Raw genomic sequence first — 26,138 nt, forward strand, 5'->3', positions numbered from 1 at the left:
ATAGTGACAGCTGCTGGTTTCTATAGTGAAACATAGTAAATAGTTATCATCAGAAATATAAGCAAAACCAACACCTATGTGTACTTAAATGACAAGTTTCCAAGAAAATTACAGGTTAGTCATTCTGATTAATTCTACTGAACGGAGTGAATGAAATCAGAGCAGCAAAGTCAACAAAATGATGCAATCTCAATATCAATCACAGAAGTGACAGATTCCTATTTGATTCTCACAATAGAAGAAATAATTAAAATATCCTCATTAAGTACTAAATAATATGATTTTCCTATCAATACTGTAATAAAACCAATTATCCAAAATCTTATTAAAGTCACCAGCAACTCATTTTCTTTTCATTAAGGTGTTTTAAGCAGGATCTCTCTCTTTTCTTACATAAAATTGAAGTAAGACAGTGTAATCCATCAGTAATTTCCTCAAGATGGCCTTGTATTTGCCATGAATTAAACACTCTCAAATATTTTATTTTTTCGAAGTGGTAAAAACTCACTACATCCCAATCATATTTCCCAGATGGTGTCATGAACCTCTTAACACTTCATTTCCATCATGTTCCATGCCTTGAGAAATCTGTTTTCAATCTTTCAAACACAAACAAGGCCTCCACCCTCCGTTCCATGATGCTAGACTCAGCAGTCCCCAGCCAACATATTCTTCATGTTCTTTTCAGAGTGAATAAATTCATCTCCTCCCTCATCAATCACACAGAAACCATCAATGACACATTCATGTTCAAACTGCTTATAAATATATTATTTATGTCATCCATGAATAAATAGTGGTGTGCATTCATCAGAAATAAATAGCTCCATGTCAGTCTAAGAAAAGCATCTGCAAAGCTGACTTGATGCTACTCTTGCTCTTAATGTGTTGGAGTTGTGACCTAGAGGTACTATTGCTTTTATATTTCATCTAGGGACCTGCTAATTCTCAGCTCTGCTCACTCACAACAAAGAGCTCTAGAGGCACCTAAATTCAGTTTGGAGGATTTGGCTAAGTGTCTGTATGTAGAAAAATACAGAATGCATTCATCTGTGTTAAAGCTCTAGAAATTTGAAACTCTGTCTTTCTGCCTCTGCTGTCTTGCATCCAGCCCTTTTGTTTTAGCATGATGCTCTTCAGTCCTCCAAACGTCTAACAAATGATGTATTGACATCAACTGAGGAAAAGCTCATGGAAGATCTGTTCAACACAGCCCTACCTACAAATTATAAGACACATTCAGCATCCCATATTAAGCTCCAGAAGTTGCCATAATTACGATGTGCGACATTTGAATGTGAAATTCAAAATTCTATCTTTCTTGTATCTTAGTGCCAGAACTTAGAATTTCAATGTTTCCACCACATTTCAGTGTTTGTCCCGGTGTGGCTGTGTAATGAAATTGATAAATAATCAGTGGAGCTGGTTGGACTGAAAACATTTTCTCCCAGCTGACTCTGTTGACTACGAGGCTGCAAAAACAGGTCTTTTCCTCCTTGTTCCTCTTTCTTACACACATAGCTGGACAATGGCTGGGTTTCGACAAGTTCTTTTTCAACACCTCTATCTGTCAGCCTAGTGATTCTGAGAAGCAAGAGTTGTATGCCTGAAAAACTTCAACCAGAGACAGGAAATAAAATTGCTCTCCACTTGCCATTTGGTAGATTATTTAGGATGAGGACTAGCACCATGATGAACTCTGTTCAATGTTTTCAGAAATATCACCGAGTCACAGACTTGCTACCTTGGGTGTGGTATGTCACTGCCTCAAACTATTGTGTTACTCACCTGCGTGCAGGAGATCTCAATCAAAGAAATGCCAGGTGTGCACAGCTATCTCGAAAGCTGAGCCTTTTATGCACTTGAAACTTATATAGAGTCTCGTGGGGATGATGCACTTACTGCCACTCCCCTGCTTGCTACTGTTTGATGTTTCAAATTTGTAGCCTACAAATACTGAATAAAATCATCCCTCATCTCAGAGGGAAATTATTTCACTACAGATTAATAACTTTCTTTTGATGTCTCAGTAATAAGTTTTGCATGAATAAATAACATTGTCCTCAGTTCTGAGCAGTGTCACAAAGAAGGAAGAAAGCCAAAATGCAGCTTTGCAAATCCAAATTCACTATGTGTCACAGAGGAAGTCTTCTGAAAAAGAAGCTATGTAACTTTATGACTGAATAACCAAAGGCAGCATTCTAATGCAAACATACCAGGATGGGAAATACAACCATCCATCTGGTACTTGGTGATTTTTTAGTGTTCCTTTTGCAACCTTAGGAGGGATGTGTTCACTTAGTCTTTACGTACATTACACATACAAAATGATTGTCAGTACAACTGCATGGTTCAAGAGCAGATACTAATTCGTAACTAATATATATCATTTCTGTGCTACTATTTATTACCTATGTATCAAATGCAGATAAAATACAAACTCACATCTCTCATCATTTTCACTGCTTCTCTGGTCCTTCCCAGCTTTCTTGCGCACATTGCCAGCCTCCTCTTAATATAAACTAACACATTAGTGTCCCTTCCTGCAAAAAAAGAAAAAGAAACATAATTAAGATAAAAAAGACTTTTATTTAAAGAAGTTCTTTAATATTCCAACAGAAAGTTTTCTATATAATTTTTATTATTCACTATCATCAGTGCTATCACAATAATTCCAATAAACACTCAACAAATTCAGCTGACTTAGACATGATGTAACAGAGGAATTACTCTGGATATACGGGGGTACAAATAAGGACCCATATGTTGGCCTTACACCTGTGAAATATAAGCAGATCTGAAGGCATGGAGAGCTCTGTAGGATACAGACCATCAAGTAATATTCAGGGGGGTGGAACCCCTATGAAGTTAACACTGACACAAAAATGTGCAGTTATACAGACAGCATCAAATTACTTACCAGTTCATGTATTCGGTTTAGACAACAGTATCCATGAAAATTCTAGTATGTCTTTTCTTTTGTTTTTGTAAGTTAAGTTGCACACATGTTAATAGGAGATTCAGTAAACTAATTCCTCAGCTTTATTCTAACAGTTTTCGTACTTTTTGGTTATAAATACACCCTGAACCTTCCTTTTGCTGAGCCTCTACTTGTTACCCTGCTACCACCTTCAAATTCCTCACAGCTATGGATGGCAACTTCGCATCTCTCAGACATAACAATCCTGTGTGCTGGAAGGTGCCCCGACCAAGACAGAAACTAAACAGCTGCAGTAATTAATCTCTAGAATTACCCTTACTCTTTCATTGATCCTTGGTTTCTCATTCTCTCTCCATAATCCCAGTGTGAACTTTTAACATACTTTTGGACCAACAGGAAATGTGTGGACAGGCAATCATCTATAAAATTACCATATCAAGAAAATATAAGACACTTGCTACAAATTATCTTCACATATGCGGTCTGTAAAGATTTCTCTGTTCCTAACATTTTCAAGTCTTTCATAATAAGAACAAGATGTGCGTGGAAAACGTTCCAAGTACCTACAAACTGTTTTAAAGTATGATTATGATTTTCAGACAGATCCAACAGCAGGCTGAAAGGTCTGACTTTAGAAGAAAAATAAGGGAGGGAAGGAATTTCATTAGCTATATTTTATATTATGTAATTTCTTATCTCTGAGTTGCTTCTTCTATATTTAATAAACAATTTATTAGTTACATCTGTTTCAACATGTTTATGTAGTGTAACTAAGAGGTATAAATTTCAGGCCAAGCTCCTTTCGAGACATTTCAGAAAAAATGGTCAAAAGGCATCTATTCACTAAGAAATCAAGACAACCTTTCAGTCCAACATTTTCTGAGGTGACTAATTATTTAGGGTGACTAGTATGGGCCATCTTAAACAAAATTGCCTTCACCTTCTATCATTGGAATCTTTTGACAGAGATTGAACTGGCTGCCCGAAGTCATTATCCACACTTAAAATTCATGGTCTGTCACTGAATGAACGATAGAACATCTTAACATACAGGAAAATTGAACAATACATTGCTGTTATAGTGATCTTCTCTCCCTAAAGTGGCCACTTTTCATCCCAATGTCAGCATGAAGGACTGAAAATGGAACAGACACTTCAGAACCAAGGAGAAACTGCAAAAGAGGGAGAGGAACTGTGGTCTCTTTACAGATATGTGTGTCCATGGTCCTTCTTCCCTTAAGAAACCTGTGGTCTTCATCTTTTCAAACCACATAAATGCAGCATATAATCCAAAGATTTCTACCTGAAGTCCTTGTATGTAAGGCATATTCTGTAGATGGAGTTTAACTCCTGAGGGTGCACGCTGAAATTATCAGAGGAAGGCAGAGAGGAGTGGGACAATCTAGCCTCTCTATCAAGCAACAGTCAGAGCTGGCAGTCAGTCTTCAGTCTTTCTTACTCTATGGCAACATTCTTTATTATGTGACTCAGCTGATTGCTTACTCTGCTTTAAATCTGAAGGTTCAGGGTGTCAAACTTGATGATGATGGTAGTGATACATACTATAACATACATCAGTTAAGAAGATACCACACTTAAATTTGCTTGCACAAACTTAACATATCTTGGACATCTTGCTCACCAGCATGAGAATCGTGACAGTCTTATTGTGTATTTTTCACAGAATTGCTGGCATTTTTCTGTGCTCTTAATGGATTGAGTGCACAAATTAAAGTTTCATGGACAGCCTGCTAGAACCTGAAAACTCCTTCAAGGGCTCAGCTGCTCTTCATTTGTTTTTCTCCAAAAATAAGCAAATAATCATAAATGTATCATCTTAAATATCATTTTATATCCAACAAATGTTTAAAATACTACCTCCAAGATTTATAAAACCTCAGGCTTTCAGGTATAGACTTGTGTGCACTTTTGAAACCAGAGATGACAGACAATTTCACTTTGTACAATTTTTATCTGCAATCTTCGAATTATGTGACACAGCCAGAGGCTATGAATTCAAGTCCTGAGAAAGTTACAGATGCCCAAAATATGTCAGTGCTTTTACTTACGTAATTCATTGGTATTATTTTTGCCTGAGGTAGTCACTGTAGACTAGAACTAACCTAGATCTGTTTGTTTTATTTATCTTTCTGTTCTTTTACTGGCAGTGTAACCTTATGTATTTTCTTAGAATTAAGAAGCATCTAGCAAATATCATTACAGCAGCTAAATCTCCACAATAAAAAATTAAAAAAAAAAAAAGAGCAAAAAACCTAGAGCATCAATTGCAGCACTACATTATTCCAGTTGTTAATGTTTCCATGACCTTTCTTAATGTATGCACCTAACTTTTCAAATGTCACACTGGCGAATGGATCTCATTAACTTTCACACAACAGTGTGGTGTACTTATTTATCATTACTGCTGATGGGAAAAGCTGGCAAAGCACCAACTCACCTCTGTTTCTGCTATTCTTTACTGTCTTTTCACATGAGCTTATGTTTTCAAAATGGCTAATGGCATTTTAGTCCAACTTCCTAACATAGTCTCTAGAATCTTCCGAATACCAAATCCCTTTTGGCTATGCAGCATTCCATTTTCTGTTAAGTAAATCGTTTGCATTTTCTGCCATGACAGAAAAGATGTGTCTGTATTCTGAGCATTGCTAACTCAGTAACAGAATCAGGCAAAAACAATGAAAAAAAATACGGCCTATGGCCATATTGTAGCCAACAAGAAATCCCAAGTACATCGGTCTGAGAGGTAAAAAAGAAAAGCTACCACTACCAGAATTTCTTCCTTTTAGAAACAGCTATTTCGTCCAAAGAAACTTACTGTGTTGGGCTTCATACTGGGCACCATGATGCTGCAATTGCTGACTGCGCCTATAACAGCCCTCTCCAGCCTTCAGAGCTTGCTTGAACAGCTTCTCTGCTTCCACAATTGTTGTTGCTTCCTCTTCAGCCAAAAGAATATAGGCAGTAGCACATCTGCAGAAATGTCAGAAGAAGAACCATGAGAAAGTTGCAAGAAGTAAAAACTGTACGAAGATATGAAGACAGTCAAGCATGCATTGAATATGGAAGCAAAGGAATTTTAGTGATACATCTTTCTCGTGACCCTTTGTAAATACTCAGGCAAGTAGATCATGACTTTCATGTGTTGACACTGTATCATGCAGCTGCCCTACTAAACCTACCAAAATATGTCCCAGGAAGTAAAGCACTGTTTCACTAAGCAATATGGACTAAAACTCATCGGAGATCAAGACCAGTTTAATGAACTGTTTTAACATAAAATGTTTCCATTACTGCAATAATATGAAAAGAAGGGATCTCTGGAGATCATCGACTCCAATCTCCCTGCTAACGCAGGTTCCTTGCAGTAGTTTGTACAGAAAAGCATCCAGGTGGGTTTTGAGTATCTCCAGAGGAGACTCCACAACCTCTCTGTGCAGCCTGTGCCAGTGCTCTGTCACCCCTGCAGTAAAAGTTTTTTCTTATGCTCAGATGGAACCTCCTGTGGTACAGCCTGTAACTGTTGCCCCTTGTTCTGTCAGTACTTGAAATGAGGCCTCGGCAGGACAGAGTACATGGGGAGGATCATCTCCCTCACTCTGCTGGCCATGCTCGTTTTAATACACCCCAGAGTACCACTGGCTCTCTTGGCCACAAAGACACACTGCTGGCCCATGGATCTATAGCACTTTCAAATATCAGATCATGAATGTAATTATAGAGGTCCCCCCCCATAAAACAATAACTGGGAAATTTACTTTAGGAATACAGGAAAAGGTGAAATGCAGGGGGGAATCACTTCACTCAGCTTTCAACTAATTTAGAAGTATCTGTGTTCCTCCTCCTTTAAGGAGCATCTTCACAAAGCCATTCATTTCACCTGTTTAAATCTCTCTCTAAAAACATGATGATATGCTGAGTTGAGAAGCCTCTCTCACTTGGCTATACAAGGAGCCGAGGTAACTACTTTGGATTTGACAGACACAATTTTAACAGCTGAAGTTAGGTGGGATACAGCTGATTTCTTTCTGATACAAACAGCTAATACGATGAGATCCTTGTTTATACAGAAATGAAATCAGGCTGCTGCTGTCACCTCTCGCTGTTTTTCACACAGTCATCTATTGAGGAAGTGGTAAAAACAAGTCTGGATGAAAATAAGACTCCGTATATGAGTAGAATGGAATAGGTGAATAGCTCACTGCTTGCTAAAGCCTTTTAAGCCATATGCTCTCTCAGTTAAATTGTGGCCCAGGAACAAACACTTATTTTTTTCCTTCTAATGAAACTAGTGAAGGACAATCTGTAAGGCATCAGTTTATGCAATTCTAGAATGCAGTAATCTCTGACAGCAACCTAAGGGAGTCTCTCTACTTTATGCACTTTGGCAACATTTGTACAGCATGCCATGCCAGCAAAGCCTCACAGCACTGAGTTTACTGCGGGATCTCAGAATGCTACATTTCTCATTGGGAAAATAAATAACAGACTGAAAAAACAAAAGTCCCAAAATACTACATCATTTTCCCTCACACTATCAAATGAATATTTCAGGAAGTGTTTACGAGTCCCTTCTTTCTTGCTTCTGTTCAGGACAACTGAGAAATCCAAAAGGGAACTCTCCGTCGCCATCCCATAAATAAACATATCATGGACTCACCAGGAGGCAACATAATTAACACTTTTCTGTGCTAACACATTGCCTGATCCAAAGCCCGCTGACATCAGTGTGAAAACACCCTATTGTCATCAGTGCCCTAAGGATCTTCTGGGTGGCTAGCACCACATACAGCTGTGCTTCTCTTCCTCCCACTGCTGGACTTCCTGTGGCAGGCCAGTAATCATGGTTAAAAATCACTGTAGTAAAACCCCTGCCCTAAGCCACCATCAAATGGATTTTTAAATGACAGAAAATAAATGTTAATGTTGTTGTCACTCACTCATTCAATTCCAAAGCTTCATGTGCTGCAGAAATTCGGGCTTGGGGGTTTCTCTCTCTCCAGGCTTTTTGCATTACTATTCAATAAACCAAGCAGAAAAGGGGCATATCAGTCATTACAGCATTAACAAGGAAAATCTATTGCATTTTAACAACAAAATTTACTGCTCTCAGCCTGACTCACCACATAACATTTCAAAGACTTCAGCAATCAGTCAAAAGACATACAACCAAATGCTGAGCCTTATTCTTTCATTTAATCACCTGTTTTCCATGGGAAAATCTGACTGAGAGATTGTGCCATCTGCACTGTTACACGCAGAGTGAGTAAGCAGCTTTTTCCTCTTGGGGAGGTAGATTCCGTGGGGCACAAAAGAATACAAGGATAGTTGGGGTTCCTATTCCAGCTCCTTAATGTGCAGTTGCTTTAGGAGTATGTTAAAAAAGACAACATTCAGGCTAATTAAGATGACCTCATAATTAGCCCATGGTATTCAGAAAATAGGATTCATGTTTTTCTTGTGTCAAAAAAGCACAGTATGTTCTCCTTTGTAATTATGTCCACAGAATATAATGCCCAACTGTCAGTTTCTTCTGTCCTAAGAGACAAAGAAGATTTGTCTCTTCAGATGCAAATTTTGATTATTAAAATAATTGTTGTACATTTTAAGCTGAATTGAAGTATGCATGCGGACTTAACAATAAAGGCTTAATACAACTAAAGCTGCTTATATGAAATTAGTTTCTAAACATGTTCTCATTTTTTTTTACACAGCTTCTAACTACTACATAAGGTACATAACTACTAATAAGGTACAGGACTCAGGTTTTACATAAGCTCTCCTCTGTCAGCATAGACTAAATGGGGTCTGGATAATGTAATTCAGCTTACTACACTATAGCTGGAGGCAAGTTAAGCTGTATCTGTTTGGAACTGCTGCAAGAAATGGGAGGAAAACATAAATCCTTATTTACGCTTATAAGTGGTACCTTGACGACTCCAGAAAGAAAGTAGAAAATAAAAGTGACACAAACTTGAGAGCTTATACCTACGTAGAGTCTTGTACTAATCTAGCATATTAGTAATAGAACAGCAACAGCTTTCCAGGCACGACCAAACTTGGTCTTCCTCAATCTGCCTGAGAGAACTGATGTCTGACTGTACTTTCTTGCAGCAGTTCAAAGCAATCATTAACCTACTGGTAAAAATGGTTGTTCCCAAAGCCACTTACTAGCATCGGCAGGCCGTAAATGATCCGTGTCACATGTAAAGAATGTCTGATGGTCCTGTGCTGAAAGATTCATATCGTAGTAAGTCAAAGGTTCTCTTCCTGTTACCCATGTATACCTGCAAGCATGCCAACAAAGAGACATTTTAGTTACTGAAGTCACATTCAGCAAAACGTATAGGAAAGAAGAATCCTAGCTGTTAGACAGGCATAACCCGCTAAGGAGCCAAACTCCTAACCAACACACTGCATTTCACTGTTCTGTGATGGAGCTACAGTAGCTGAACATAACCTAGTGAGGATGGTGGGAGATAATTACTGGCAGTTGCTAACACACCTATTCAAACACTAATATCACACGAAGTCTAGATATAATTCATTAGTTTGTTTGCTATAGCTGATCTGAACAGAATTACTGCCACGTTTTAATACTGCACTTGGGTTTTCCAGTTTTTCTAACGCACCAAAAATTACAGAACTGACAGGTGCTCGTGTATGAATTTAATTTCCTTTTCCTTCAGAAACATTTAACAAATATAGGAGAGCCTGACATGATCAAAAGTGTCCGCAACAGTTTTTCCATTGCTGAGTTAGATTAATGGGGATGTACAATTAAGGTCCTTAACCCAATACTATACCTGTAACATCAGAGCACTCACCGATTATATTCAGCTCCTCTGAACAGATTTAAAGGATTTCGCCAGACTTTGCATTCTGTGATAAACAGAAACACACAACAATGTATCTCTCCCAAATTAAAACTGGAGGTTTATCAGAAACATTTGTTACCTTCTAACGAGCCTTAACAATCCCGTTTTGTTTTCTACAGGTACAAATGGAAAAAATAAAGAGCATGAGATGCAGGCAACCTGACTGATTGCTCTTTTCTTTTAAAATGATAATTTCATTGTAAGTCAGTGTTAATAAATGACATAATTCCAGACAAATAACATCCAACAAAGCACCAAATGCCAGGTGAAAACAACACCGATTAGTGCTGGGACTCACATTTACCATAAGGCAGATCTGAAAAGGACTCACACTGGGTTACTGCACTGAAAAACAGCAATTAACTCCATCCCCATGGACTTGTTATTCCTACAGAAGAACTTCACTGCCTAGTTTATACTGTAAATCACTGAAAACCTCAGCTACAACTGCCAATTTTAATCCTTCCTTAGCTTATCTATGGCAACATCTGCTAACCTTACTTAAACCCCAAGGTTGACAAAGTAGTCTCAAGTTGATTGGCAGAGAAAAGTCCATTGCAAAGGTTTGGTATTTCATCCATGCCTCTCAGGGGAAAAAAAAGTAATAATAACAAATTCTTAATGGTACAGGTTAGGAAGGGATAAAAAAAAAAAGTAATTTAGAACAGAACTCCAAAAAAATCATAAAATTAGCTTATATAGCTTTTGAAAAGCTGAGGTCTTAATTACAGCTTCTGTTGCTTTAATTAAATACCAGATCTGTTCTCTTGATTTCAACGAAGACAATTCACTTAAGCAAAGCTAAGGCCAGAATGAACTCAGCATTTGCAACAAGGACTCAGAGGCTCATTGTGAAACCCAGTGCTGCCTTGCCATGCTAGTGAACGACCCCTCATCCACTACTCTGCAAATTCCCATCAGGAGAATTGAACCTGCAGCATTTTGCTAGTTGCCTTCCACCACCAAATGTCAACCAGCACATTTTTCACAAAGAGGTTCCATAACATCATTTCTAAACAAATCACTGCAGCAGTTTTCAGGAAGTATATTGAGTCAGCAGGATATGTACCCTACTTCATATAACACTCATAAGTTATGTCAGGTCCATTAAAGTACAAGACAAAATGACAGGCGAAGACTTCCTCTGTTTTCATGGACCTGGCACTTCTGAGTATGAGGCTCGAGTGTCAAGGAGAGAAAGTATTTTACAGAAATTGTTTGCAATAATATAAAACCACTTGCAGCTACACAAAAAGTGAGGCAGCATAGGTAGCAGGACTTCAGCTTGGTCCATGCACTGCATAATGTGCATCAAGCACTGACATGGGGAAGGGAATTTGTTTGGGAAGAATAAAAGCATTGATTATGCGTCTGTGCCTTTCAGCCAACCACTCCAGGGTAACCAGTGTTGGAAAGCTCCGTTGGTTTACTCAGCAGAAGCACTCAATCAGAATTCAGCTGTTCAGTTATGCAGCCAGAGGGTATGGCTGTTTGACAAGCTTCAGTCTGACAGCTTTTCATAATACAACTTTCAACACACAGTAAATATTAAATTAATATCAGCCTCCTCAGAACCAGAGCTACAGTTCAAAGGCTTGGCTTACTCTGCAACAAACAGTATTTGGCAACAGCTGTTTGATCATCCTTTTCCCTCAGCTTATTCACACTGAGGCAACAGTGCTCTTCGGGAGCTCAGAAGCACTGTAACAGGGGAGCTGGGGAACAAGAAGGGGAAGCTCAGAAGGTATATTACCATCTTCTGTCCTGGGTTTGGCACCTGTCTGGCTAGTTAGGCATGATGTGCTCTTTGCTGCTTTTGTCTTGGTATCTGCTGGTACTATGGTTTTAGTACAACTGTTCTTCCAGTGTTCTCAAAGGCAAAGGTACCTACTGGAGTATTCTACAACAGTCACACATCTACATGGGGAAACACGGTGAACCATCTTCACTCTGCTTGGCAGTGAAAGAAATATCCCTGTGTGGATTCACAATGGGCTCAGAAGGCTGCTTTTTCTGTTCCATTACAACTTAATAACACACTATACCTACTTACTGAATATTGCTTTTTGAGCTCTCTATTCAACGGTCTGGTTTTGAGCATCCCTATCTTTCTGAAGGCACGAACAGCAGGCTCTCACAGACAGGCTGCACAAAGACGCTGTTTGAGGAATCTGTAGCACTGTGTGCCTGTGCACTGAAGGCAGAGCCATTCCCTGCCTGCTTCTTTGTATCAGCAAGTCGAGATGCTTGGCTGAGCCTCATTAGCTGAAATACTGTGCCTTCTGCTTTAAAATGCCCAGAGTTATTTCAGAGCTGCTGAAGCGTGAATGAAGGCACTGATGAGTGCACACAGGTGTTTCCAAGCCATCCTATGCTTTCTGCCAGTTCACCCAAATCTAATATCCTGCACCACGCAGTGCTGCTATTCGTGGCCTCTCCTCAGATGGGAATGACAGCAGCTGACTTTGCAGTGCTATATGAAGGCTTCCCTAAGTGGAAATACCCAGAGGAGTGCAAGGGGTTTTGAGGCCGCTTACTTTATTTAACTTGTGAGTTCAAAGCTAATTTCTGCTTGCTTGTTTTCGTGAGGAACGCTGAAGCAAAAGTTGCCAGGTACAGACAGGAATAGCTCAGCTGCTTAACAACACATTCTCCTTAACTGAATATCTTCTTTTTCATACGCATTTCCCCATTTGTCAGTTCTGGGCCTTGCCCAGAGACACAGAGGGCAGCAGAGGAGCAGAGAGAGCCCTCGGGTTTCAGAGCAAGCAGGAAGACGTGCTGGTAACTGCGCAACACACAGCGACTGATTGGGAAAGAAGGGATCAGGGTGAGCAATTACTGCGGCAGTTCTGTGCTTTATCTGACTTCAAAGAAAGCCCTTCGGAGAAGCGCCAGAGCCCCGCTGGCACGGCACGGCACGGCACGGCGCTCACCTGAAACGCTCTGCCTGCTGGAGTCCGCCTCGCCGTTGGCGGCATTGGCCGCGCTGGGCGCGCTGTTGTCCACCCCGCCCAGCAGAGGGCGCAAGTGGCTCACCGAGACCTGCTCGATGAAGGACGTCCCGTACTTGCGGAAGTACCACCACTCGAAGATCTGCAACACACACACGCACGTCAGCGCGCCGCTCGTCACCGCCGGCAAAGCCCGCCCCGCCCCGCCCCGCCACAGCCCGCTCTGCTTCTGGGTAGCGGGTCGGGCGCTTCAGAAAAGGGGCTTGTGGACGTGAAAAACCTCAGTAACAAATCCCGTGGAACGCAATCCTATATCTTTTAAAGATTTGTTGTTTGGTTTGAGGTTTTTTCGTATGCCTGACCCTTTAGCACACCAGATTATTCATGTAGCTCCATCTGGAAAATCACAGCCTAAATATATATGTATATATATATGCTGCATTTTCACAGAGGTATTATGTCCCTGGGTAAGAGCAGACCTTGAGGAAACCACGCAAACCTTTGGAAATGGAGACTGCTTCATACAAATAGGGAAACGGCTTTGTACAATCTGCCGGTGCACGCGTACTGCTATGGAGTGCACCCCAAAGGGCTCTGCACTCCCCTGCAGCCCCACCCTCAGCAACACGTCTGCGTACCAACAGGAACACAACCGAATCAGACGTGGGGCTGGTGGTTTCGGTCTGTGGAGAAGGCGAACACACATTTGGAAAGCTAAACGGATGCTCACAGAGAAATCGGAACATAAACGCATCCAGATCTTTGTGAACTCTGCATTCCAGGCAAATCGACAAAAGCCCCACAGCATGTATAGCTCCTACTCAGGTTCCGCAGCGTGTTTGTCACCGTACTCGTTCCCTAGGATTAACCTGTAGGAGCACCACGGTGGGAATCTTGTGAGCTGGGGGCAGAACTGTTAGGAAATATCATGGTCCCTGCTTTGCCCTGTACACTTCCCAGGCACCCATCACTGCACTGCCTGCCTTTCTCCAGATGCTAGAGGTGGCGGCTGGGGAGCTGGTAAAGGTGAATCTTTGGTTTTAGCTGCCCTCGTGCCCTTACTAACACTGCCTAAGGGGTTTAGAATTTAAATCTTATGACCCAAGAGAACTTCACAGCCTAAGCAGCCGACACATACCCAATCATCAAAAAAAGACTGTGCCATAAGATATAGTAACAGCTCAGCTGTGAATACGTGTTTTTGTTTTGTCTTTGGAAACTTTGAAGCTTGAACACAAGTCAGGCCACAGTTACGCCCGTCCAAGGGCAGGAATCAAAGATTATAGTTTTGTACAGACACACAGGACACCAAGTAATAGCATCATAAAATAACAAAATCTGTAATAAAATCAGGGGCCAAAGTACAGCTGCCCAAGCAGCTACTATCAACTATTCAGTTATAGGCTGTACCAACAGAGCTTCTTCCTTTAAGACCTGCCTTTAAAGAAAAAAAAAAAAAAAGAAAAAAGAAAAAAAAATCATAATGTACTAAATTCCTTTACATTATTATTATTATTAATTATTATCATCATCATCATTATTATTATTTCAATCCTAATCAACTTTTACATAAAAAGTCAACAAAACCTGGAGAGAGTGCTTTTAACCCCAATTACACTGCAAAAATGTATACAAGTTGGGAAACTGTCACACTGAATCGCAATGAAACTAGGGTACAAGCAGAAAGAATGTATGTATGAAGGTGACTGCTACAGTGCGGCTGAGTGACTGAAACTTGTCAAAGTAACTGCTGTAGTTGCAAGTTTCTCCCTAGACTAAAAAATATATTAATTATGCTTAAAAAAGGGAATTAAAGTTTTAAAATATTTGCATTGTTGAGTGAATCTAGAGCTAGGGAAGATTCACTGAGTCTCTATCTCAGTGCATACTGTTTCTCAGAAAATGAAGCCATAAATCATCATCACGATAAGTCTTTGCTTGGAGTAATTTGTTCAGGGCATATGAGAGGATAATCTGTAATTTGATGTTGAAGTCAAAACAATAAATTGCACAGAATCTTTGCACCTTTCTTAGCGTCAGTGGTTTTGAAACCTGACTTCTACAAATCAAATTTGATTTCTAGCTATACCAGCCAGTTTGAAAGCAATGTGAAACCAACAAGCTTTTGACAGATCAGCAGATGAGAGATCTGGCATAATAATAGCTAACTACAAGGATTAATTATCCACAGAAAGAGATCTGGATCAGAGAGGAAAGTGGGGAGAAAAACTGCCTCTAAAGCAAAGGTGGCCCCTTTAGCGAAAAGTACTGGTGGTGAAAGGTGCCCCTGCCCATGGTAGGGGGCTTGGAATTAGATGACCTTTAAAGTCTCTTTGAACCCAAACTCTTGTGTGATTCCATCATACATTTCTCTCATATACATACATATACTTTCAAATCAGAACAGGGTCAAATATCTCTGGATTCTCAAGGGATCTTTGAAGTCTTCACAAAGGCCAAGTTAAAATCTTGTTCTGAACATTTCCAGGTTTGTGTATTTAGAAATCCAAATCTAGATTCTTATTTTTTATTTTGGTAGAGATCATACCTAATGTAAGAGTATTTGATCTTGGAAAGCTGTAATGATTTCTAGAAGTGCATGGCTATGAAAAAACAGCTGGTAGTTAACAGATATTTAAGTAAAATAGGAATTGGCTAATCACTCGTAAGTCTCAATGCATTTCAGATACTTACTATAGACTTTTTTTTTTGCCTTTGCTTCTCTATGCAAGTACTTCTTCTCCCCTGTGCTATGAAAAAAAAAACCATTCTCTTTCATATCTCTGCTCTCACATGCAGGCAATCCCAGATTGTTTTATCTCTCCGTGTAACAACAAACATATTCTGCATCACTTGGCTTATCAGATCTTCCTGCCTCGTTTTTCAGACCAGATACTCCACCAGAAATGCATCAATTCACAAGGGATGTTTTTGATGGCTGTTCTCACTGGACTAAATAGTGATGTCTATCAGTGATATGAATTATGCTTTTCTGTTTATCATATCCAAGACAGGAGTCCTCTCTTATACAGCAAATACTCTCTGTAGTCCTCACCCAGAGTGTGTACCGAGTCTTCAACCAAAACAGTAAGAAATTTCCTTGCAGGCAACTTCCACAGCTCAGACTTCTCATTCAGACTTCTAATTAGGCATCTAGATCTCCGAGGAGTAAGGACTGGAATACTCTTGTAATCTGAGGGGCGGTAACAATCAATCTAATGGATCTAACTGAGGCTTACTCCCTCGAGGAATAGGATAACGATAGCAGAAGATTCAATGGTTAAGCCTCTCAGATAAATAAGATGGGAGAGCAGCACATGCTTGACTGGCTCAGTCATCCAAGCTGCTTTTTAGCACACTGCCCAGCCTGTGCCAACTCTCCCAGACAATGACTGGGCATGTTTTAGGGATATCACAGCCCAAGGGCTGTTTCCAGTAGACAGTACAGGAAAGATCCCTGTTTTGGTAGGCAAGAGTGTTCATCCATATGGATGTGACTACACAATGCTCTTGAACAAAGAAAGCCTCTTGGCTGTTTATTTAAAATCTGTTTATTTAGCTGCTAGGGATAGCCATTTGACACACACAGATCCTACAGTCCACTATCCATCCTGATTCTAAGACAAAGTTTGCCTCTGACCATGCCCTTAGTGTCCTCAATGCCAGTTTTGAAGGCAATGCAGCCCTGTTCCTTCTGGATGAAATTTATCAGTAGATCGTTTTCTTAGTCTCTGCTGCTGGTTCTGGGACTCCTTAAATCAAAGAGTAGATACATACATTGCTAACAACCAGCTTATTCGAAATACCTATTTACTTATATTTTACCTATCTCTGGAAATGGCCTATGTAATATTTCTCTTAGCACTGGGTAGGCTCCACTTGTCTGTAGACTTAGGTATAGACTGTCCTCCTACAGACTTTTCCTGTCTCATCTGCTACCTGGCAAACACTTTCAGTTTCTTAAGAACTCTCTCGTATGGACAAATTTGCCCTCCTTGACCTGTCAGCATCCACTGAGCAAGTCAGAAACTTAGAACAACTACCACGTGCCAGTTTTCAACTGCCAAAGATTGTCCTTGTACAATTGTCAGACTTTCAGGAATTGCTGGGAACGCCCAGAACTCAGTCACCTCTCTGCCTCTCTGCAGCAGACTACACAAAGGTAATGAAACAAGCAGAAGAATGTTAAAAAAAAAAAAAAAAAAAGGTACTTTCTGTGTTATTTAGGTCCTCTTCGAGACATTCTCTACTAGCACCCCTGTGACAGGGACTCACACACAACGTGCCTGCACTTGGGCTGCAGGAGACAGCCCAGCTGCTCAAGACTAGGTAGTATAGCCTCAGCACTCGTGCTCTACCTCTGTGTTGACTGCCTTGATAATTCTTATCTCTAAAAAACTTGGTATTTGTTTAGTTTGTTGCAGAATGTTTCTCACGTGTAGCAGAAAAAGGTTTTTATTTATCCCTGAAGTAGAAAAACAAAGCATTCTTGGTTGACATTCAAGACTGAGATTCATTCCTGCCTGTGATTCATCAGAACTGAGACACTATCAGTTTGCAATGCAAGTGCCACCACTGTTTTGCTACCCAACTTTCACTCCAGTGCTAACACGTTACATATGCAGCATTCTTGGGAAAACTCAGTGGCATGCAGAAATGCCTGCAGCATTTGCTGGACATCAGTTGTGTTTCATGTTGCCCTACATGTGAAAAACTTCAGCCTTTCTTAAGACGCCAGGTATAATACAGCTACCTTGTATTCTGTGGGTCAGAACCATGTTTTTACTAATATAAAGTAACTGTGGTGGAATCAAGTTTCTAATACAATATTTTAAACTGCAGCTTGGGACCTAATTTGATTTCTATTTTTAACATTTAATACAGTGCAGGGATGAATTAAATATCTGCTAAGTTGTTCATTTTAAGCTATGTGCTCTAAAGTAATTATTATGGAAGACAGTTGAAATAGAAAAAACTTCTGTGCTATTGCTCTGTGCCATCCAGAAAAGACAGGAGATCTGAAATTCTTGCGTCATATCACTTTGCTTATGGTTAGGCCAGATTTTTACCTAAAGAATGAAAACAAAGTAAGAGACAAAATAAGACAGGAGGGGAGTGTTTTGCAAAGGAGTCACGTAGCGTGCAATTCCCCAAACTGAACTCTGTAGAGTCATTATTTCATGATCCAAACATGGAATAGGAAAAGCGTTCACTTTCCCATCAGTTACCACACTTCTGAAATGATGGAATTTTCCATCATTTCATAACCTGCAGAGCTGTGATTTCTCTTTCTGATTAGGAGCTGTAGCCAACCAATAATGGAAAGAAATCAGCCAGACCATATGGTGGAAAATTCCAAGGAATATTAGAACATCTAGTCTGACAGATATCCTAGCAATGTAGATTTGTGAAGAGAATGTTTATTTTTCAAAGGGTTTCATTTTATACTACCAGCAGGACTAAGAATCTTTAGAACTGCAGATGCTGCGTTGTGTGACAGATAAGTGGATGATGGTACTGTGGGCAATTCAATGTGTTACAGGGCCATTGGTAAACAGCAAGATTATGAAGAAGTAATAAATCTGAAGCATAACTGGGCTAGTGACTAGCTAGCACTACCACTCCAGCATCTACCCAGCTGTCCTTCCTGATGCCTGGGCTATTCAAGTTGCAATTTCTTCTTTCCATGACCATCTCAGCTGAGTTCTGTTTCCACCACTGAATTTACAGACCACATGTTCCCCTCAGCACAGGCACTGGTCCCTACAGTCTGGTTACTGGCTGCCAGCTACCTGGTCTATTTATGTTTTGCACATACAGGATTGTGGCATATAAGCAGCAGACAAAAACTGACAGTAGTAGCAAAGACCCATGAAAAAGGCTTTCAGCACAGAACGGGCTTTTAGTTTTCTTTAAGTCTTTGTCTACACGTCCATCACTTCACTGCTCCTTTAACTTACTCATAAAGAACTTTGTCATGCACCACTTACTGAATTTTTCTGGCTAGGGCTCACTCAGTTTCATCTTTTCTATAGATGCCCTTTTCCCCCTTCATCATATCATCACTACATCCTACCTGCTTCTTGTACTTTCCATCAAAGTATTGCACTTAGAAATTTCTTGCTCATAAGTCTCTTACTGAGCTCATTCTTCAGAGGCTGCCTTCACGACTACAGCACAAAGTGTACTACATCTGTAATCATGCTATACTCAGGGAATTTAGTTACAGAGAATTTAGTCTTTCTCTAGGGTCTTACTCCTGTTTGATTCTTTATCTCCATAGATACAGGCTCTTTTTTTCTTGCTGACTGCTCCAACTGTCTTCACTATCCAACAACAAGTATGGAATTGTACCTGTGGAACCCACGTATTTCCCTCCTTCCTCAGCATCTTGTTGGTGGCACGTGGCCTCTTGAATCCTTCTTCTTTCTGGCTGAGATTACTGAGATTACTGAATTTTACATTCAGTATCCTCTTGCTGTGCATTTGAGTAAGTGAACTGCACTGAACAGAACCCAAGTCTTATAGATCTGGCTCCTGAGCCTCTGTGTTCATACTCTGAAAGAACTGATGTCTCCAGAGCTCTGTCCTGTGCTTTGGGGTTCAATCCATACAATCATGATGAATGCCCAAGGTACAAGCATTAGGTAATTGCCTTCTGTTACAAGTAAGCCCCAGAGCAAGGCAGAGCAGCAGTGCACCTGATGCTTTATACCCAAAATCATCTAAGTGATGAGTCTCATTGGCATTTAGGAGTCAAGGATGGCATTTCTCCGTCTACATCTACAATAAATAATGTGGAAGTGAGAAATCATTTGAGGTCAGCAGATATACAGTGATGCTAACCAGCTCCTGCTGATGTTTCTCTTTTTCCATTTACCACCACGGTAACTAAATACCTAAAACAGGCCTTCTGGTCTTACAATTAAGAGCCTGGTTTGGTATGGGGAGGGAAGGTCTACAGCTTTCATCCGGCAGTTTTTAAAGCATGCACCTGGTTTTAGACACAGGACCTAAGGCTGATTGGACAAAGTAAAATAAAGCAAAGATGACACTCCCTTCTGTCAGTTAAAAGGCAGCACTCAGTATCAAGGCCCAATATAAGGACAATATCCTAAGTACACCTTAAGGACTGTTAAGATTCTTTTTAACTTCAGTTTGTTTCTGTGAAAATACTGAGCAAAATCCAGAGCAAATGCTTTGTTTTGTATTTCTGTGCTATGATGGTATAACAATTTGCTCCATTATATCAATATGCGTGCTGAAGCCCTCAGGTATTATATTCTGGAGAATGTTTTTTTTAAGGGTTTGAAAATATTCATTAGACCTTTAAACAAATAGGCAGACATAAATCGAGAAAGATTATAGTAGTGAAGATCTGAAATAATCATCCCTTTGAATTTTGGCCCTAAAAGCAGGTTCATTGCTACCATTCTGTTTGCCTTTCATCTAGTAAGTTCTGCCTTAGCTTTCTAAAAAGAGCAGACTAAGCTGAGAGAAATGGTGCCTCTCCCATTCTTCTTATCACCACTCTCTTTATTTTTGTAGTACCTGTCAACAAAAAGACGTAATGCATAAGCACTTGTTCTGATTTATTATAGGGTTGTTTGTTAGTGGGACACAGTGTCCTTCAAGCTTTTTTTTCTTCTAAGGCATATTGTGATGAAGTATTTTCTCTTTTTTTTCCCCCACAGAAATATTAGTACAAAATTTATGCACTGCAGAAATGTTAGATTAGAAAAAAAAAAATGACACCCACAAAGTCTAAAATCCCATTCTGGATAATAAAATAAATTGATAAAGTAGTATTAATATATCCAGTACTTACCAAAATAAGTCCCGAGATTAATGAGGAAGTGCCCGTCAGGGCAACATAGAACTTGGGGTTAACGTGTTCAAAAACATACTCACTGAAAAAGAAAAAGAGAGGAAACCATGAGTACAAGAGCAGGACATGCTCTCCTTTTGTGTCCCCTTTTCCTCCCAGCTATTCTCCAACTTCAAGTAAGTAATGAGTTTACTTCTGACAAAAAGGTTTAAAGAACATCCTGTTTCATCTGCCCAACATGGCAAAGTTGAACATTAGACTGCCGCATGCCAAGTTTTCTTTTCACAGCAGAGTCAATCAGAAGGCAGTGTGGAACAGTTGCACACACAGATGGGTCTTTGCCATCCCAGTCAGCATTCCACTGCCACCGACTGCAGGATTCCCCAAGATACACGGAAGAGATCCATGCCAGGGTTGATGTCAGTGTGCCGCCTTCAACCTTGTTTCAACACCCTGCATGATCCTGGCGAAACCACCAAGATAGATTTTTTAAAACCTCTTACTTTTCATTGCCTCCATTTGCTTTCATTATCTTGCTTAGAAAATAGGAGATACCAGCACTTCCCTAACTCATTCCTCTGTATTAATATTTGTGAACCACTCAAATGGTACAGCAATAGTGAATAAATGCATAAAACAGATTATGAAAAGACCTAGCAGATCTTATGATACAACTATGAAAAAAACCACCAGCACCACCACCAAAACTAACAAACAAAAACAACCAACAAACAGGCCAAGCCAGGATAATTATACAGATAATCTGAAATCCAGGGCAGAAGCAAAGCCCATCGAGCTGCAAGGAATAACAAATCCATTTGTACGCGTTTCTGGAATTCAAGCAACTTTTTAAGTCATTTTGGAAGCTGCTGAGAGAATCATCAGGTAGTCTTGCTCAGCCCCTCATGAAAAATCTCAATGGGTTTAAGAGAATAACACAATCTTTTATTAGTTTTAGGATACTCTTACAGAAGCTGCTAGAGAGCATTAGAGTTCTTTTGCTAAATCCCAGAGGTATTAAGAAAACCTTTCAACTACCCATCAGTTCATCACTTCCATCTTCTATGAATGAAAGTGTTGTCCATTAAACTACATAGGAGGTTAGAGCATCATTTGTGAAAAACCTCACTTAGTCTAACCCTTAAGCAATCCTGAAGTACTTCTCATACATTCATGTGTACGTTCATACATACATATTTGTACATGTATGTGTGTGTGTGCAGGCAAAATACCCTTGCAATCTGCATCTGTGACTGAGGAGAGAACAAACCACAGTAAGCAGGTAAGTTTAAAGGCTTCGAGCAGATTACTGAACAGGCATTTAAAAACGATGATGACAGAGTTGGATTCGTGGGCGGGAGGCCCCCAGCTCATTCTGTTCCCTTCAGAAATGACACTTGCTGAAATTAACGAATACGGAGCCAAAAAATGAAGAGAAGACAGCAACACCATGATACAAATCATCAAACATACAATTAATTTTCCATGACCAGTAAAACAGAAAATTGTTTTCTAAAAGTGATTGGAACCCTGCAAATCTGCTGCTTTGCCTGGATTTTAGCTATTTACTGGTTTGGGTTTTTTTTTTCCCTTTTCCTTGAAGACGCCATAAATTATTAAAATGTATCATGTTGTGCATCACTGGAATAGCACTAAGCATACAGCAAAGGTCTAGTTCGTGGGTTTTAATTCCATCTAGCATTTTCTTTCACAAATGAGAACAGTGCTAAATTGTTGGCTGGAGTATATCTGCACAACATTCCCAATCTTAACATGTGCAGTGGAGCTACACCGATATATACCAGCTCTGGCTCAACAGTTGAGATTTTCCTACATCTCGTTTCTTTTTTTCCTGTTCACACTTATTATTTTTTTTAAGGTCTAATACAAATTGGCTTTGAAATAGCAGTCCCTGCTTTTCCCAGTCCCAGCATCCATAAAGAAAGAGGAGGAAGAGAAGCACCAAAATAGCTTCAGCATCTACAAATGACCCACGAGTCCTTTAGAAGAAACATTGCTCATTCTGGAATGCAAATGTAAAGCAGAGACATAGTCAGAGTCCCTGGGGATATTTCAGACAGCCAGTGAAATTGTTTCCTCTGTTTAAGTCAAGATATTCCCAGGAGACAGTGCCCTGTGAGGAGTATAGCTGTGCATAGCCTGCAGTAATGTGGAGAGCTGAGCAGCAGGAGTCCTTACAGAGGAGATTTCACTTCTGTTCCTATGCCATAGGCTCGTGGAATACTGGAATATTTCCAGTCAAACTGGAAAGAGTACTCTGGAAGAAATTTGATTTCCAAGTATATTAAATACAAAAACCTAAAAAATTTACCAAAGCTGTGAAACCACCTCAGCCTGTTACGTTATAGAAGATTCCACGAAGGTAGCAATGAATCTAGATATAGGATATTTGCTTTAAGTTTCTATCACCTCTTTCACTTTTTTTTGTTGCAAAGAGAACAAAATAGCTAAGCAGTGACAACATACTCATCATTACCAACTGCCATCAATAAACATCACTTTGGGAAATGCATCCGCATTTGGGAAAGCCTTCCCCACAGATTAAACTCCAAGTTGCTCATCAGTAGAGCAAAGTGAGTAGAATGCTGGTAGTTTTTGTCTGTCACCACATCTGCTGCAAGCAATTTATACTGATTTATAGACATCAATCAGATCTGAATGGAGATAGGATTTTATTGATCTTTTGCTTGCACCAGTACTGCTGCTTTACTCTGCTTACTGTACAGGGGCATCCATTCACACTGCTGCAGTTGCTCCCTTTTACAGCTTAATTCTGGGAGCTGGCAAGGTGAGCAGGTGCAAACTAGATGCTCTCAGACTGCACAGACCAGACTCCCTGCTCACCAGATCAGCTCTGTTGATTTGCTACAGTTACATGCAATTACAAGAGCTCCCTATCTTCCCTGTATCTCTAATCCTTTTACTGTTCTTCTTCCCACTGATTAATAAAAGAATCTTCTGTTCCATTATGGAAACTATCAACTTCTGCCAATTATTAACCACCTTCCCCATTCCTCTGTCTCTGTAAATATTATTAACCAAAGCAAACACTTTCTAATATAAAACACATTTTCAAAACAGTAAAACTAAGCACTGGAGGATTTGTGGTCAGACTTTTTTTATGCTGAAGTCAGTGAGAATCTAGTCATCATTTTACTGGAAATACATCAAGTTCTAGTTATTGTAATGTTAATCACCAAACTAAAAATCAATTCACTTTTGAGGTTATCTTATGTGGATCTTTATTTAAAAAAAAAAAAAAAAGAAAGTATTTTTTCATATACAGTATTCTGACACTGAAGAAATCACTAACTGTATTAGCTACCTAATTTCTACATCCCTTCCTGCACCTACATTGGACCCAGACTTCCTTCAATGTGTTGCTGTAAACTGGATAGCATCAGATAATGCTAAATGTCCATCTATCTAAATTTGCATAGCAGGTTTTTTTATCTCTATTTCCCCGTAATGAAATAGCAGGAATGAAGAGCCTGAGAATTTTTTGAGAAACGAGAGCTGAAATGATGACTGCAGAACAAAGAAGCCAAGGAGAACACCACTGAGAGGTGGCATTGCCTGTCTTTCCTTAGGAATTTGTAACATGCAGTCTATGCCCAATTATTTGTGTCCAGGAAGAGAAGATGGCACACTTACTCAGCTTGGATTATCAGCTCTCATCTGCAACTTGGTAGCACTAAAAAGACATCTAATTAATATCCAGAACGAAAACCTTGCCTATATTTAACAAATGCCTGATATGCCTTCACTGCCAACTCATTTGAAACTATGGTTAAATCCCAATTTCCTTTGGCTTTTGATGATGAATGATTTATTTTAGGTGTGTTAGTGGAGATGATGGAATACAGTAGAGCCTGTGTTTCTGTAAAGAAAACCAGCATGACCTATAAATGCTGTCTAAACAAACCAAGCATGTATGCTCATGAGAGGCTCCTGGCCCTAAAAATAAGCCCCCTGCTTTTCTTCCCATCTCTTTATTGCTTTCATTTTAATCATGCTTGACTCATTCAGAATAAGGCACTCTTTACATTTCCAGCATTGCCTGCATGACACTCACAAATCATTCCATCCTACTGTATAACATCTAGGGAAGGATTATTATGTCATTGTTGACTGTGCACGCTCATACAGATGAATTTAGGCCCAATTCAATTCCTGGCAGGCAGGCTAATAAAGCACTCAAGCAGCAGGCTGTTGAGGCTGATAAAAGAGGAGACTGAAATATTCCTAAAGCTGATGCCATCTCTTTAGGGGTGGGAGCATTGCAAACTACTGGCTACTCCCACAAGGACAAAAAATGGCTGCGCTGTTACCTACTTCTGTGTGTGAGACCAGTTTGTTTGCCCTGAAGAGTGCTAATAAACAATTAATAGCAGTGTTACAACAAATCATACACACAAGCAGCCGAAGCAAAGAAAGAACTGCATCATTTATTTTACTTATGAGGAAAAATCATCTTCTAGACAGAATGTTATATTCTGAAAGAGTTAAACAGGCACCAATAACTTAGAAGAAATAAGAAGATGCATTGAATTAAAGATCAAGCCGAAAAAAAATCCAAATATACTGAAGTATGCATGAAATCACAGCTCTTTTTGAGCTGGAATCTCCATGCTCTTTGGTGAGACACGGTTTCTCAGTACAGTAGCAACTTGTATGAGCATGAATAGTCAGGAAAAACAGAGAAGCTTGCAGTCACAGAGCCCTTCTTGTGCACTGCTGGTCCTTACGTCATCATGGCTACAACTTCCATGTCACTAAGAAATTTCACTGTCTCCACCCTCCACAGAATTTGCTTAGTATGCAAACAATGAGAATTCCTAATGCCAGTGCCAGGAGCCCAACCCCTACAGAAGGATGACAAGCTAAGAAGATGCTGTTGTTGAGGGCCTCGGGCACCTCAGCTCAGCTTCTTTTCACTACAGCAATCCCCTCCAGCTGCCGTTCACGGTGGCCAGCTTATTTCACAGTGGCCCCACGTGGATTAATGGAGTCCCCAGTCCAGAGCTGCCACAGCAGAGCAGAACTGATCTACCCAAGAGTTAGTAAAGAGTGACATAAAGTTCAATAAACTTATTTTAATGCATGTATAATATCCCCCTCTTTGACAAGGAAACACTGCATGCTCTTGATTCTAATTGACCTATTCATACATAACCTTTTTGAAGGCTCAAGTTGAGTCTCAGAAGAATTTCAGCAATATGGGAAACCATGCTAAGGTCACGCTGAATTATGCATTCCATACTGTGATGGCCTCCAGCTCAACGCTGCTGCAAACCACATCAGATTTAAAGTTAGCATGGGATACTGCCTTAAGAACAAAATTACAAAAACAACCTCAAACCTAAAGCCACAGACAAGAAAAACAAAACAAAACCTTTACCACTTACCAGGGTTTTCCCTGGGAAGCTACGAAGATTGCATTTTTTTTTCACTTCTTCAGACTTCCTGAAGAAAGTGAACATTCAAAAGTTTAAGAA

At 39.9% G+C, this 26,138-nt stretch overlaps 1 protein-coding gene across 1 annotated transcript in view; it reads right to left on the reverse strand.

Annotated features, from left to right (window-relative positions):
- The window catches only part of ST7 (suppression of tumorigenicity 7), a 134,297-nt gene that overhangs the window by 37,111 nt on the left and 71,048 nt on the right, over positions 1 to 26,138 (reverse strand). The window contains 8 exon segments of the mRNA XM_085219028.1: positions 2,446 to 2,543; positions 5,778 to 5,932; positions 7,900 to 7,975; positions 9,131 to 9,246; positions 9,787 to 9,841; positions 12,774 to 12,933; positions 20,620 to 20,678; positions 20,681 to 20,701. Of these exon segments, the coding sequence (XP_085075154.1) occupies positions 2,446 to 2,543; positions 5,778 to 5,932; positions 7,900 to 7,975; positions 9,131 to 9,246; positions 9,787 to 9,841; positions 12,774 to 12,933; positions 20,620 to 20,678; positions 20,681 to 20,701 (740 nt within the window).

This window comes from Meleagris gallopavo, chromosome 1, assembly GCF_905368555.1.
Source record: "Meleagris gallopavo chromosome 1, MGAL_WU_HG_1.1, whole genome shotgun sequence".
In the NCBI taxonomy this organism is placed as follows: domain Eukaryota; kingdom Metazoa; phylum Chordata; class Aves; order Galliformes; family Phasianidae; genus Meleagris; species Meleagris gallopavo.